Source organism: Silurus meridionalis, chromosome 12, assembly GCF_014805685.1.
Source record: "Silurus meridionalis isolate SWU-2019-XX chromosome 12, ASM1480568v1, whole genome shotgun sequence".
In the NCBI taxonomy this organism is placed as follows: domain Eukaryota; kingdom Metazoa; phylum Chordata; class Actinopteri; order Siluriformes; family Siluridae; genus Silurus; species Silurus meridionalis.
In genome coordinates this window covers 3,076,295-3,092,559 of record NC_060895.1, presented here as the reverse complement: position 1 = coordinate 3,092,559, position 16,265 = coordinate 3,076,295, and the positions used below count along the sequence as shown (strand labels likewise).

Genomic DNA, 16,265 nt, shown 5'->3' with positions numbered 1-16,265 from the left:
CATAAATAAATAAACGTATTAAAAAAAACAACAAAGCAATAAATATGTAACCTGATTGTCTTTCTGATGACCCCCCACATGTGTGATAAAGGCTTGTGATCTGTGTGTGTGTGTGTGTGTGTGTGTGTGTGTGTCGGTGTGTGTGTGTGTGTGTGTGTGTGTGTGTGTGTGTGTGTGTGTGTGCACACTTCTTAAATGCTAGAAGTGAAATTACTGATAATTTCCCCTGACTGACTGATTAGCATGTTAGCCCTTTCCTCTAATCTGGTTTCTTTCTCTCTCACCATCTTATCTCTCTTTTTTTACTTGTCTATTTTCCCTGTTTAACCTTTCACAACCCCCATTTATGTCTGCCTTATTTCATTATTTCACATCTTTTTCCCCTCTCTCTCTCTCTCTCTCTCTCTCTCTCTCTCTCTCTCTCTCTCTCTCATTCTCTCTCTCTCTCTCTTGTCTTGTCCCTGTACAACTCCTTACACCCCCTCTTTTCTTTCTTCCTTTATCTATCTATCTATCTATCTATCTATCTATCTATCTATCTATCTATCTATCTATCTATCTATCTATCTATCTATCTGTCTGTCTGTCTGTCTGTCTGTCTGTCTGTCTGTCTGTCTGTCTGTCTATCTACTTTCTCTCTCCTCTCTCTCCTTTCACATCTCTTTCTATCTCACTTTCGTTTGTTACTTTTTATGTTCTCTCTTTCTCTCTCCTTCTCTTTCATTTCATATCTCTCTCATCTTTCTCTTTGTACACCTCCATATATCTCCTTTAATCTTTGTCTTTTACTCCCTTCATGTTTCTCTTTTTTTGTCCTGATAACTCTCTTTCTTTGGATACACACCATTTTTGAGTCTCTCTCTCTCTTTCTTTCTTTCTATTTCTGTTGAGACACACATGCAGGTATAAGTGACCTGTTCTGCCCTTCAGCCCTGCCTGTCCCATTCTGATGCCCTTCTTCAGGTTGGTGTTCTCATCATTTGGAAAACCCTCTCGCTTCTTCTGGAAAAAAAAAGGGGGGAAAAAGAGCAATAACCATGACAACGGCTTCAGACTGCAATTGATATGAATTTGTTGCTCCATTAGTGGACACTGTTTTCAATTCATTGTACACCGTTATAAAAGGGAATGATTTATTCTCTCTCTCTCTCTCTCTCTCTCTCTCTCTCTATCACTCTGAGCGTTCCCATGAAAACGTCCATGCGGAACCACTTTTCATCAGAACTGAAACAAAATTACAGTAAACATGTGGCTCCTCCCTTCCTCCTCTCCTCCTCTCCTCCCCCTTTCCCTCCCTCGATTCTTCCGTCCCTGACACAAACCCTGCATGCCCTCACAATCACACACTTTCTGTAACAGAACTACTCGGATCGTTTTTGCCATTTCATCCCTGACAAGCAATTGAGGAAACTTCATACACTCACAGGTAGGACAGATTTCTTTCAAACACACACACACCCACACACACACACACACCCACACACACACTACTCGCTTTCGATTAGATTAGAGTTGTAAAAATAAGGGGTTAGGGATTAAGGGGTGAAGAATAAATCTGTTTAGAGATTACGTCTGAAGACTAAAGGGTTTTAAATGTCAGGGTGGAAGATTAAAGGGTTTGGGATTAGAAGTGAAGTTTAAAGGGTTTGGGATTAGGAGTGAAGATTAAAGGGTTTGGGATTAGGAGTGAAGATTAAAGGGTTTGGGATTAGGAGTGAAGATTAAAGGGTTTGGGATTAGGAGTGGAGATTAGAGGGTTTGGGTTTAAGAGTGAAGATTAAAGGGTTTGGGATTAGGAGTGAAGATTAAAGGGTTTGGGATTAGGGTTTAAAATGAGGGGTTATGGATTAAGGGTTTAAAATCAAGAGGTTAGGGATTAAGAATAAGGTGTTTGGGGATTAAGGGTATAATAAGAGGTTAGGGATTAGAGGTGAAAACTAATGGTTCAGGATTAAGAAGTGAAGGAAAGGTGGTTCGGGATTAAGGGTAAAGGATAAATGGAATAGGGATTAAGGGTAAAGGATAAATGGATAGGGATTAAGGGTGAAGTATAAATGGTTAGGGATTAAGGGTGAAGGATAAATGGTTAGGGATTAAGGGTAAAGGATAAATGGTTAGGGATTAAGGGGTGAATGAAAGGCGGTTAGGGATTAAGAGGTAAAGGACAAATGAATAGGATTAAGGGTGATGGATAAATGGTTAGGGATTAAGGGGTGAATGAAAGGTGTTTGGGATTAGGGGTGAAGGATAAGTGGTTAGGGATTAAGAGGTAAAGGATAAATGGATAGGGATTAAGGGTAAAGGATAAATGGGATAAGGATTAAGGGGCAAAGGATAAATGGGATAAGGATTAAGGGGCAAAGGATAAATGGGATAAGGATTAAGGGTGAAGGATAAGTGGATCGGGATTAAGGGTAAAGGATAAATAGTTAGGGATTAAGGGTAAAGGATAAATGGGATAAGGATTAAGGGTGAAGGATAAGTGTTTAGGGATTAAGAGGTAAAGGATAAATGGATAGGGATTAAGGGTAAAGGATAAATGGGATAAGGATTAAGGGTAAAGGATAAGTGGATCGGGATTAAGGGTAAAGGATAAATAGTTAGGGATTAAGGGTAAAGGATAAACGGATAAGGATTAAGGGTGAAGGATAAGTGGTTTGGGATCAGGGCTGGAGAATAAGGGTTAGGGATTAGGGTCTAAGAATAATGTGGTATTAAGGGTCAGGAGTAGGGGAGTAAAGGGTTGGGGATTGGGGTTTAAAATAAAGGGTTAGGGATTAGGAGTAAAAGATAAGAAGAAGGAGGTAATATAAGGTATTAGGGTGTAAGAATGTGGGATTAAGGGTAAAGAATTGGGGTGTAAAGATTAGAGCGTATGTGTTTTTTGATTGAATTCATGAATTATAACAAGTGTATGTGTGTGTGTGTGTGTGTGTGTGTGTGTGTGTGTGTGTGTGTGTGTGAGATAGCCAGTCATATCGCGGCTCCAAGGCGCTCGACATGATGTGCAGCGAAAATCCGCCGCGCCTCGGGGTTTCCCAATGACGTCATCGCCACGCCCTTCATCCCTCCCTCTCTCCAGTGACTGTTTGCCGAAACCGGTGCTTCCCGATTTTCGTTTCACGCGGATGCGCGCGTCTCTCCGTCTCTCGCCTGTTCAGTGGAAATGCTGCGTGTTTATCTGTGAGTAACGACTTCATACACACTTTCACACACACTTTTATTTGTTTGTGTTGTCAGAGAAAGTAGTCTGAATGTTGTGTGTGTGTGTGTGTGTGTGTGTGTGTGTGTGTGTGTGTGTGTGTGTGTGTGTGTGTGTTTGTTTCGGAATGTAAATCAGAACAAGGAAGAGAAAACCTAATGTTTCTCTGTCTGCGTGTGTGCGCGTGTTTGGTGTGTGTACGCGCCTGTACAGGTCTTTAAAGGAAACAAATACATCAAAACGTGTGTGTGTGTGTGTGTGTGTGTTGGTGTGTGTGTGTTGGTGTGTGTGTATTGGTGTGTGTGTGTGTGTGTGTGTGTGTGTGTGTGTGTGTATTGGTGTGTGTATTGGTGTATGTATTGTGTGTGTATTGGTGTGTGTATTGGTGTGTGTATTGGTGTGTGTGTTTGTGTGTGTGTGTGTGTGTGTGTGTGTGTGTGTGGGTTTATGCATATGAATATATTGTATAATGCTGTGATGTAATCAAAACCTTTAGTTGATCTCTGCAATATGATCAAATAAAGGACATTTAGATAATAATAATAATAATAATAATAATAATAATAATAAGCTCTATGTTTCTAATATATCCTCAAGACATTATTAAGCATGTCTCTATAATGCTTATGAAAAAACCTGACTATGAGTCTTGATCGAACTTCTCAACCTCAGTGTGTGTGTTGATGATTTGTTTAAAAGGATGGGATATATGACATCATGTAACAATTTATTTACAAAGTTTATTCACTTTATTTGTCAGAATCCCCCGTATCTAGATCGACTTGGGGTAGAGATTAAAATTGATTGATTTATCTATCTGACCAGTTCAGGGTTAAACCCTTCGCACAGCAGCCCACTGCTGGCATCTCGGCAGTGCTGGCATTCAAACCGATGACCTCCTGATCGCAGAGTCCTAACCACCAAGCCACCACTTCCCTGTCGAGGAAAAACTCGAGAAATTTCTGTTTCGCTGAATTTCTGAGGACTCACGTGCGCGTACTGACGCCACAGTTGTTCTTGACGCAAGCGGGTTGATGGCCACCAAACCATAAAAAGCCCAGGGTTTACATCATCTACAAATAACAAGCATCATAGTATATAGGGTGCCATTACTTATTTCCTGTTGGAACGGCAAGGCTGATTTGCTATTATATCCATAAGTATTGGGACACCTTATACCACCCAACTTTATAGGATGTCTCTGAATGTGGTAGCATGAAATGTTTCCTTCATTTGAACTAGGAGAGCCATCTGGATGAAGATATGCATTCCATGAGTAGAAGATCTCCTTGAAACATCACCCAAGGCCTCCTCACCTTACCTACATCAGTACCTGACTTTACTAACACCCTTGTGGATGAATAAATCTCCACAAAAGAGTTCTGGTGAAACGTCTACTGGGAAGATCCAGAATGGGGAATAAATATGGAAATGAAAAAAAGATATTTATCGCATGGTTTGGTGTCCAAAACTTTGGTCCATACGGAGTTTTTCTATACTAGCAGCTAGCATTTTAAACTAGCTGCCTCTGACTGATGTGTTGGGAGTAACACATTTACTCTTCTCTGTTAACCTGTTTAGACTCGTGCTAGGTTCACAATGCTAGTTAGCAGCTCACGATCAGGCTAGGCTCTCTTTCTGGCAGTTGGACGCAATGCTGATTCGTTGTTAGCTTGAACACTATAGCGGAAATAGCCTTATGCTGAAATCTAGCTCGTTGTTAGCACGTGTCATGGTGGCGTCATGCTACTAATGGGTTAGTAGGTCGTGTTTATTGGTCGTATTGCTAATTTTCTGATGTTTGTTTAATATTTCAGGTTCCTAGTGGTTGCCATTTTGGCGCTGCAGCTGGGAAGCACAGGTAAAGGACACACACACACACACATAATACAAAATATTGATATTAATAGCAGTTAAAAAGGCTATATATGACTATATGTAAATTCTTTGTGTTTGTGTGTCTGAAGATGAAAATACTGTAGAGCTCAATTTGCACGGGTTTGTTGGAGGAAGTGTAAAAATGAGCTGTAAGCTGGAACAACCAAAAAACGTTAACCAGCTTTACTTCCAAAAGAAAGATAGTGATGGAAAAGTGACTTTTATCAACGGGTTTTACTCAAAAATACTCGATGTGCTGCCCGAGTTCCAAAACCGTACCATCGTCAATCGAGCTGAACTCAGCATGGAGCTGCTCAACCTTTCTCCTGCCGACGAAGGAGAGTACACCTGTATCCCATTTATCAACAGTGTCCCATCTCAAAAAACCAATTTTCACCTCAAAGTAACAGGTATGCATACACACAAACACACACACACATATACACACACACACAATTATCATATATCAGATATTGGTTATTGGTTATTGGTTATTTTCATACTGGTTATCACTATCTCACTGTATCTCATACTGGTTATCGATATCTCATAATTGGTTATCAATATCTCACCATATCTCATACTAATTAACACTATCTCATAATCGGTCATCACTATCTCATAATCGGTCATCACTATCTCATAATTGGTTATCACTATCTCACCATATCTCAGACTGGTTATCACTATCTCGACATATTTCATACTGATTATCACTATCTCACCATATCTCATAATTGTTTATCACTATCTCATAATATCTCATAATCGTTTACTATCTCACCATATCTCGTAATCGTTTATCACTATCTCACCATATCTCGTAATCGTTTATCACTATCTCACCATATCTCGTAATCTTTTATCACTATCTCACCATATCTTGTAATCGTTTATCACTATCTCACCATATCTCGTAATCTTTTATCACTATCTCACCATATCTTATATCTCATGACTGTACGCTTTGTGTATTTCGGAAGGATTTTTTTATGCATTTTCAAACGTTTGTTTGTCTGCAATGCAGAAAACATCCGTCAAGCGTCAGTCAATTACTGCAGGCGGAAAACAAGGGCAACTAGTACAAGCTGCCAGGAAGGCTGTAGGAACTCGGAGAAACACTCTGTACAACCGCAATGAGCAGAAAAGCATCTCAGATTGGCTACATCAGTGGAAAAACATATGAGGGTCCACTCTTGCCAGGCAAAAACCAGAAATCTATGGTGGTTAAAGAGTAAAAAGACAGCAGCGTCCTCAAAATTCTGGTCGTAGCCTTAAGAAGAATTTGCCCAACCATCCACCAACATCAACAAATGAGACCCATTCCAATGGGAACAATCAATTGAATGAAATGTTTCATGGCCAGGCTTCCTCTTTTGAGAAAGGTCCTCACATATGTTTGCAGGCTGATGACGCATTTCTGCCTGATGAGACACTACCTTCTGCTTGGTGCTTTTTACATGTGTGACTCAGCTTCTGCTGCTGGGGATGATCCCTCTTGTGGACAGCGTAAAAATTAGAACTTCCCAGAAACAGTTGTTTTGTTTTGTTTTTCTTCAGTGAACCGTTTCACGTTGAATCTGTAGAGTTAACCCAAACAATCGTTTGGATCCTCTCGTGAAAACAGCTAGCATCCAGAAAGTTCTCTCAGGTTTTCTTCCCCAAACCTCATCTGAGATCTAAGCGACACCGCATTGTTTAAGCGTGCTTTTATTGTAAAAAAGTTGCCATTTCTTACGTTTTCCCTCCATTTCATCTCACAGCCAATTACAGCGCCCCCACCATTACCGTCCAGGGATGCGGCAGCGGTGCAGCCGCCCATAACTGCGTGATTGAATGCTCGTCAGCAGGAGGATTCCCTCATAGCAACATAACCTGGAGCGTGGTTGGAAGCAACCTGAGACTCCTACTGAAGGACGAAGAGGATCCTGTGAATGTGATGGACACACACTCGCAGCTGTGGAACGTGTCCCAAGTTATTACGCTGAACTGCAGCCAGCCGATTAACATCTCCTGCTCTGTCGGGGAGGTTGTGTCATATGCAGTGAGTGTGTGTGAGTACTACAAATATATACACACACACACACACAAGAAGTCCAAGAAGAGTTTGAATACAAAATAATAAGGCAATATTGTGTGTATATATGTGTTTGTGTATGTGTGTGTCTGCAGGTCCATCCTCTGATACCCTAGATATTCGGATTTTAATTGCTTGTGCGGTGCTGTTGCTGGTTTCTATTGTCATCATTGTGTTTGCAGTCAAGAAATGCAGAAGAACACAACTCCCAGGTAAAAGCACACACACACACACACACACACACACACACACACACACACACACACACGGATATACCAAACCACTTTTTAAAAAATTACTTTGTTTGTTTGGAGCTATGCAATAATTTTTTTTATCTTTAAGAAAAAAAAGTCGTTACTCAATAATTATTACTTTTAATTTTTCTGTAAAAAAAAAAAAATCTATATTTTATGACTTTAAGCAGCCGGAAGACCCGTTATGTAAGGAGCGACACTTTATAATTAGCTTTTCGTTTTAATTCAGTTCGATTCTTGTCATTCATAAGTCTGTTTCTCTCACACAGGCGATCACACAACAGACGCCGAGCTTGTGAGTTTGAAGTGAGTTTGTGTTCCTTGCACACACACACACACACACACACACACACACACACACACACACTGTGCTGCGCTCTCATGGAAAAACCATATGCTGAACAGAGTTTTGTGGCTGTGTGTGTGTTTCGTTTTTTTTCCCCCTTCAATTAGCTTACGCCAAGCTGGATGATCACGTGGAAACGCACGCTTTCTGAAACTGAAGATCCGTGTGTGTGTGTGTGTGTGTGTGTGTGTGTGTGTGTGTGTGTTTGTGTGTGTGACGGACAGATAATGGAGCAGATGGACTGTCTGAGAGTTTACACACACTCGCCCGCTCCTGGACAAGTGCAGTTCGGAGTCAAGCTGCAGCTATCGAGCGTGTGATCTGCCGGAAGAGACGAGCGCCACACATGCTAGCATAATGTTTTGGGGGAGAAAAAAATGTCCTTATAATCCTTTTACGTTTTTGTTTTTTTCTCAGTGGGAAACGCCTTTTTCAGATTTCTTTTGATGAAATGTTATTTTTCATATTGAGTATGATATCTGTACAGCTGAGTTTCAAGATACTTAATCCCGTCATTAATTTAACATTTGTATAGATTAGCATAACACTCATTCCGCGTGGCATTCGTCTGGCATTCTTCGCAGGTCTACCTTCCTACACGTATGCATGCTTCCCTATCTACTACTGAAACGCCGTGTGACACTCCTGCACGGTTCTGGTATGGCTTTTATTATGCTAGTCTGACCTTTTTTTAGGAAAGAACATGGCTGCCATTACTTTAAAAACAATAGGCCTATAAAGCTGTGTTTGCTGGAATCGTGTACATTAGTGTGTATGCTAGTGTAGTGTGTTGACACTGGAACACTCGGTATGACCATAGAATACCTCTAAGAGGAAAGTGTGGAATGCCAGAGCAAAAACACAGCTGTTCGATTCCAGAGCGGGCTCCAATTCCAAATCGTGAATTGGGAATCGATGGAGAGAATAGATTCTGTGAATCCTCACAAGAATTTTACTTCGGGATCTGGAAATTCACAAAGTGCAACAGCATCAAACTCGCATTAGAACAGTTCCAGCTCACGAATTCGTTTATATTAGTGTCATGTACGAAGAGGGCGTAAACGGAGGCAATCGCAGTCAAAGGTGAATTTGTTAGAGACAGGAGACGAATCCAAAACCTGATTCCGTGTTCGAGATCGTAACCAGGCTTACGATCAGAGTATTCCGACAAGGAAACAGAAGTAAACAAAATATGACAACCCCCAGGACCTACAACACACCCCTGAGGCAGTCCCACCACTCTAGGCCAGACACAAATCCCAAGTCGAACAGGTACATTTTTGGCTTCTTCCTGCAAAGCTGAGAAGTAGATCAGTGGTTTTCTTTGGTGGGCAGACAGGAAATCAGTGAAAGCATCTCTGTAGTCTTGTGGCAGGGTTGAGACAGGCTCACTGAGGACAGGGCGGGAATAAGATGGCAAGGACAGGGGACAAGACTGGGATAGACTAGCCAGAATTAGGTAACAGGGCTGAAATAGGCTAGTCGGGGACAGGACTGGGATACGCTAGTCGGGGACAGGGCTGGGACAGGGCTGGGACAGGGCTGGGATAGGCTAGTCGGGGACAGGGCTGGGACCGGCTAGCCAGGGCTGGGGCAGGCTCAACAGTTTTAGGACAGCTGTTACAAGGTTTGTAGCTCAAGTCTGATGATTTGGAATCACTTATGAATTCCAGGGTACTTGGAATCAGATACTTGGACACTTTATGGAATTGATTCCCAGCACCAAAGCAAACCAAAAAAGCTCATGGAGCATTCTTAAAGGTTAAACGCCAAATGCTAGTTTTTCTACTAGAACTTTAAAAAACAGAGTGTCGGTTTTACTGTTTTAAGACCCTATCTTAGCTTAGCATTCTAGAACGTTGAACCTAAGTACAGTAGTGTTCTAAACTGCTAAAATAAACAAGCGTTCTAAAATGCTAATCTGTTCTGCTTTCACCCTGTAAGCTTATGCTAGCATTTTTGTACAAGCCATTTCTAGTGATGAGTAATGATGTGAAAAGTTCTCAGGCATATTTATTTTAATTTCATACTACATGGACTTGTGCTTGTTTTGATTGACGCTTGCTGGTATCTAGCATCAGAAACTCCAGACTTGGACTCACCACAACATCCGTGGCCTCGTTCACGCGAATTTATTTGAAGTTTAAAAGGTTTTGGGTTCATGATCATTCGAATAGATATCAGTGTTCGACCCATTAATATCATTCTATGAAGAGATTTGTGTGCTGAAATAACCATCCCTTCCTGCCTTTTATACTTATTTTTTTCTATTACATGTTGGACAGTTTTCAAAAGCATTTCACTGCATGTTGTACTCTGTATGAATGTGTAGGTGACAAATAAAATTTCTTCTGATCTGATACGTGTCTTTCCACATAAGTTGATTAAGAGTCTTGTGCCAAAAATGATAATAGTAACAATCTAGCCAAAATAAGTCATAGTACTTTGGATACTTAAGTACATTCGAAGGCAAAATACGCTTGTACTTTTACTCAAGTGAAAGTTTAAAGGGACACTTTTACCTGAGTCATATTTTACAGAGTTTACCTCAAGTACATGGTTTGTACAGTGATAACACATTTTCCAGTCATTTCTGAAATACGTTCTTGTCAAGGAATAGTCAAGCAAGTCCTCCCACTGAACAAAATGTATGCAAGGTTCCATTTCCTCTTTTTTCAGCGTGGTCATCATGAAAGTGCAAACGAGTTTACTAATATTTTTAGTGACAAAAGATTACAACTTCTCCCGAAAATATAGCAATCCCATTGATTTTGAAGAAGAGCTTTGGTTGTATTTGATCAGTGGTGGCATTAGCACCTTAGGGATGTACGCCAGTGTCTCCTCTATTTGATGGGGTTTTTTTTCCACACCAAAGACAAAGAAATTATAGAAACTAGGTAAAACCTAATTGGAAACCCATAAAGAATGATTCTGATGCCCCCTTGACCACCCAAACCCTAGTACTCGTTCTAACTCAATGTATCCAGCAATGTGTTATAATCCTCTTTGAGTTAAACAGAATTAGCTATTTCCTGGAATTTTCATCTATTTTTGAACGCACTTATTTGTCCGATCAAAAATACCGGAACATGCGATGGACAAGTATATCTTGTCGTCCCATGAGATTAAGTTTAAACCCTAGGTTTCACCTATGTAGACTGAATTAGTTGTATTAAAGGAGAAACCAACACAGAAAGTTGTCTATGGACAAACACAAGCATTTAAAAATTGTTTATAAAGTTATAAAAATCAATCAATGCAATTAAATGAGCATTGAATTTACGAGCATAGCCACAACAACAATCAGGAATGTCCTGAAAAGGAGTTAAACCACTGGTGTACTAACAACCAGACACTCATCAGGTTGGTCATGGAAAGATACAGCAGTTGATGACAAACTTTGTAAGAGCTATAAAAAAATAATAATAATACCATAATTATCCTCCAGAGGGCAGTAGTGAAGCTATCACAATCCAGTAAGGAGACTGAGAGCAGAAATATAGACTAGATAGATAGATAGATAGATAGATAGATAGATAGATAGATAGATAGATAGATAGATAGATAGATAGATAGATAGAACATGATCCATAGTGAGGTACAATGATGGGTTAAGGGCAAAGCTCAAGGGTCCAGCAGTGGTCATGAACATCTTGACCAGGTTATGTGGAGATACAAAAATCTGCAGAAATACACACACTGACTTTACGTGACAAGACTCCCCCAACAGAGCAGATGATGTCAAGCGGCCGGGTGCAAGTAAGAGTAAAATTGTGGGACACGTCCCAAAGTTGCGAGTGTCCGTCCTGCGTAAACACCGGGTCCATTTCTTTCCTCAGCAGGCTGCTCATGTCATTTCCAACTATGTCCCAGGTTACTGTGCTGAGTGGGAATCCTCCTGACGATGAGCATTCGATCACACAGTTATAGGCAGTTTGGTTGTCGCAACCCTGGGTCGTTATGATCGGAGTGCTGTAATCAGCTACAATAAAAACATAATACGGTGGAGGGTTAAAATGGCAGAAAGCTAGTAATCACATTAGTATCACTAGCATGAATTCATAGAGATAGAATGCTGGAGAATACATTGAAAAAAATTTAATAGCATACATATGAGGTGGTATAAAAAAGCTTTAAAACTAGTTTCATAACATGCCAGCAGATGGCAGCACAAGGCTGCACGCATAGTCAAAGGGAGCAGCAGACATCATCATGTGTACATTGGGAGCTGTGCGACTGGTATGTTACAACGTCTGCTATTCTGACGTGTCCACCCTGTCTCCTTACACGTGAGTTTCTCGCCACAAACAACACGATTCCACTCCACTCGCCAGGTTTGGCTCCTGCGGACATCCCGAAGATAAAGATCGGCTCAAAGGTCGCCGTTTTGACACCATTGCGGAGATCAAGGTGGGATTCGCAGAAGACATGCTTCGAAACGAAGACTTCTAGGACATATTCTAGAAGTGGCAGGAACACTAGGGGGCGCTGTATTGCTGTGCAAAGGGACTTTATTGAAGGTGGTGTGTAAACAAAGATAAATAAAGTACTTTCTTGTAAACAGAGCTAGTCTCAAAACATTTTGATATTACCTCGTACAGTGGTGGAGTTTTTAATGTGGGGGTTCTGGATCATGTTCACATATGGCTTATTCTTTTCATGATAGAGTTTTAACTTTTAATTTGGCTTCGGCCCTTGATTCCCAGATTCTCTGAATCTTTTAACAAAATGATGTAGTGTAAATGAGAATATATATCTTCTATACAAGCCTTTGCAATTTTACATTGAGGAACATTCTAAAATAGTTCAACAACTTCTGAGGGACTCTATAAATTCCATTTATACCAAATCATCGTACTGACCTGACCTCATTTGTTGCAAAAATGTTCTTCCTTGTATTGAACTTACTTTCTCCAGACTTTTGTTGCCCCGTGCCAACTTTTTAAAGACATGTTGATGCCATCAATTTTAAAAGGACCTTATTTTTTTCTTAAAATGGTTAGCCTAAACAGTTGATATGTTTTCTATGTTCTATTATGAATCAAATATGGATTTATGAGATTTGCAATTCCTTGCATTCTTTTTTTATTTCACATTTTACACAGTGTCTCAACTTTTTGATAATTTGTCAAGATACTGTGTCTAGCAAGCATGAAGACGGCAGTCATTAGAGGTTTATTTGGCTTTTTCAATAAAATATGAATAAAGTAATGTGCAGGTTCTGCATTTTCACTCGGTTATAACGTCATGTGCCATGTCTTTTCTAGTTTTTAACACTTTTTTTGTCTGGTCTTTTGTCCTGTATATCGTTGTTGTGGCATAAACCATTACAGATTGCACATTTTTAACCTTCTCACCAATGTGTGTGTGTATGTGTGTGTGTGTGTGTGTATACCTGTAACTGTAAGATGAAAATTGTTTTCTTTTGAAGGTACACTGTTGATAAAGGGGATACAGGTGTACTCTCCCTCATCAGCAGGAGAAAGATCGAGCAGCTCTATGCTGAGTTTTGTTTGGTTGACGATTGTGCGATTTTTGTACTCAGGCAACACGTTGAGTGTTTTTGAGTAAAACCCGTTGATAAAGATCATTTTTCCATCACTCGTTTTCTTCTGTAAGTAGAACTGGGAGACATCGTGTGGTTGATCCATCACACAGTGCATTTGTACACTTCCTCCCACAATCCCCTGCACATTGAGCACTAAAGGATTGTCATCGTCGCACACACACACACATACACACACCGGCACACACATGCACACAACACTCAGATTTTACATGAAATATTGAGAATGGCAAGATGAAATGTGTGTGTGTGTGTGTGTGTGTGTGTGTATATGTGTATGTTTATCAGTGCCCACTAACTGCAGTGTTGAGGTGATGATAAACAGGAACCTGAAAAATGAACAGAACAAATGAACATCACTGTCAGGTCACAGCAACTCCATTTCCCATCGAACGTGGACCCCGAGGACCACATTTTCCACATTCTGATTGAGCATGTGTGTGTGTGTTTAATTATTCACACACTCTAAATAAAGAGAACTTGGAAAGTCTTCTTGAGATGCAGATGTGTGTTCTTTTTTTTTTTCCTATGCAACTAAATCAATGTTCAAAACCAAAATGTACAAGGATTGGACAATGAAATTTCATTGGAATGAAAAAGAGTTCTCTGGAGTCCAAATGTGATTTTTTTTTGGCTCCAAAAGAAGAACTTGGGTGAGATAGAGAACAGGAGTATTTCAGCTGAAGGTTTAGAGAAACGAATGTTCCCGATGTGGAGAGTGTGTAAAGCTGTTGTTCATGCTAAGGGAAGATTTCTTTAATAAAAATAAAGCTGCACATATCTCCATTTATATATTTTTTCAGTTAAAGGAAAACTTCATGCTGTTTAATTATAAGGAAGGAATAATAAGGAACATGCATTTGTTTCTCAAAAGCCATGAAAGACCAGGTGTTTTTCCAACCCTGTTCTTGGACCATTGACATTTCCCAGCCTTGTTTGTTCTGAATGCTTTTTGATATTGACCTGTTTCAGATTCCGATTCTGTTTCTGTTTTGCTGCATATTTTTTAACCTGCATTTGCATCCAGCTGGCTTTGGTGGAAAGTAACATTTCTTTGTATAATTAAAATCTGTAATTTAACATTTACTTAAGTATGTTTTGTTTGAAGTATTAAACTTAAGTACATTTTAAATCATATCCATTACTGAGTAAAAAAAAAAGAAATAATAATGAAAAATAATAATGCAAAAAATTGCGCGCCGGAAAATGACGCCACTGATTGTATCTTAAGTATCTTTACTTTAAGTCAAATTTCATTGAAGTAACTTTTTGAAGTACTTTTACTAGAACACAATTTTACTTTTTGACCTCAGGTCATTTGTTACAGTTACTATTGAATGTAATATATATTTATAGTAAATACTGTATAAACCAGGTGTCCCTAAACGTTGGTCATTTACGTCTCATGGCGTTCATCCACATCTAAAATTCATCGAAAACTACTGTAGCATTTACCGAAATCTTGCATTGGATCTGGATGCAGAATTTTGTATTTGGTTCTCACAAGTGATTTTCACAAGTGAAATGGATCTGTTGCACACAACCAAAGCTAATGAACCTGACTCACAGTACAGCCTGTAACAGCACTCGAATTTGTACTGCGATTTATAATTCAGAGAAAGTAAACAAGTGAAAAAAACATTACCACATTTTTATGCGGTTCAGGCAAATTGTTGTGTGTGTGTGTGTGTGAGCGAACGTAAGTGTGAAAATATGTGTAAAGTTTGTACTTACCAATAAGCATGTCGCATTTCCATTGGACTGGAGAGAGACGTTCTTTAATGAACTCTTACCCAAACTAGAAAGAAAGATGAAGGGCACAAAGTTTGGTTTAACAGTTTACTGACTGAACCGAGTAAACAAAATGACTCGGCTGATACTTGGGCAAGCTGAGAGCTCTAGTGCACACTGTTTGTGTGTTTGAATGTGTGTGAGAGAGAAAGAAATGAAGAGAGGGAGGGGAAGAGAGAAAGAAAGAGATGTAAGGGGGTATACATTTATTGCATTTCACAGATGCCCTTGTACAAAGTGATTTATCTAATTTACACAACTGAGCAGTTGAGGTTTAAGGGCCTTGCTGAAGGGCCCAGCAGTCCTAACCACTGAGCTGCCATTTCTCCACTGATATAGACATTTCCATTTCAGATATACACTTAGGGAATCTCATACAAAGGGGCTTTACGAAGTTACACGATTGAGCAGATGAGGGTAAAGGGCCTTGCTCGAGGGCCCAGCAGCTTTGATTTGAAAACACAACCTTCCAACCCTAATGTGTTAACCAATGATCTGCCACTTCCCCAATGCTATAGACTAATACTGATGATATAGATTTGGATTGTGGCCAGTGACTCTGAGCAGTTCCAAACACTGACCTTCTATGAGAAGAAATTTGGTGTTTTGGATTCTGTGGTGTTTGAGCAATTTATTGAATTGCCACCGACCTTCTACATCAGGTTCTTCATCTTTTTCCTCTGCTGGTCCCCAAAAATGAGGCAATTCTACTAACGCTGGTGGCACCTGTCTGAATTTAACAAGTAAGATACCGTAAATCCATGGATTAAGGCTTTACTGAAACCAGCTTTCACCAATTCCAGGTGGATGAAGGCATTAATAGTAGAATCCCAGCTTTATATCTGGGATCAAGTGCATAGTGTAGAGGTGGAATTGAGTCGTTTGTTCTTTTATCATGTGACTCCTATATACCCGATGAAGTTATATATACATATTTTCATTATAGGATCAATAGTCAAAGTTGGTGTATGCAGACGTGTTGGGGGATCTGATTACTAAAAATGGAAGATTTTATTTTATTTCTTATCGAAGGAACAAAATGAACTAAATGAATAAAAAAAAAAAAAGATTCCTTCATTTTGATGAACAAGATTCAAAGAACCAAATCCCTAAAATGATCCGATCTTCCCATCGCTAATACGCACACAAAG

At 39.8% G+C, this 16,265-nt stretch overlaps 1 protein-coding gene across 2 annotated transcripts; it reads left to right on the top strand.

The window, feature by feature from the left end:
* The first annotated feature begins 1,204 nt into the window (after positions 1-1,204).
* On the top strand, positions 1,205-8,513 carry LOC124395021 (T-lymphocyte activation antigen CD80). Of its 2 annotated transcripts, none has more exons than XM_046863567.1 (8): positions 1,205-1,426; positions 2,970-3,183; positions 5,020-5,063; positions 5,170-5,490; positions 6,844-7,134; positions 7,253-7,369; positions 7,681-7,717; positions 7,865-8,513. In XM_046863567.1, exons 2-8 carry the CDS (start codon positions 3,167-3,169, stop codon positions 7,881-7,883), a joined length of 846 nt encoding a protein of 281 aa, XP_046719523.1. In that variant the 5' UTR covers positions 1,205-1,426; positions 2,970-3,166; the 3' UTR covers positions 7,884-8,513. The 2 variants fall into 2 exon arrangements, with proteins under 2 accessions (XP_046719523.1, XP_046719524.1); XM_046863568.1 differs by having other exon boundaries at positions 1,215-1,426; positions 7,982-8,513.
* The last annotated feature ends 7,752 nt before the right edge of the window (positions 8,514-16,265 follow it).

Bases quoted from the DNA above. Each gene is read 5' to 3' on its own strand.
- LOC124395021 (XM_046863567.1), top strand. The intron at 5,064-5,169 runs GTAAAGGACACA...GTGTGTCTGAAG, and splicing joins GCTGCAGCTGGGAAGCACAG to ATGAAAATACTGTAGAGCTC. The intron at 7,370-7,680 runs GTAAAAGCACAC...TCTCTCACACAG, and splicing joins CAGAAGAACACAACTCCCAG to GCGATCACACAACAGACGCC.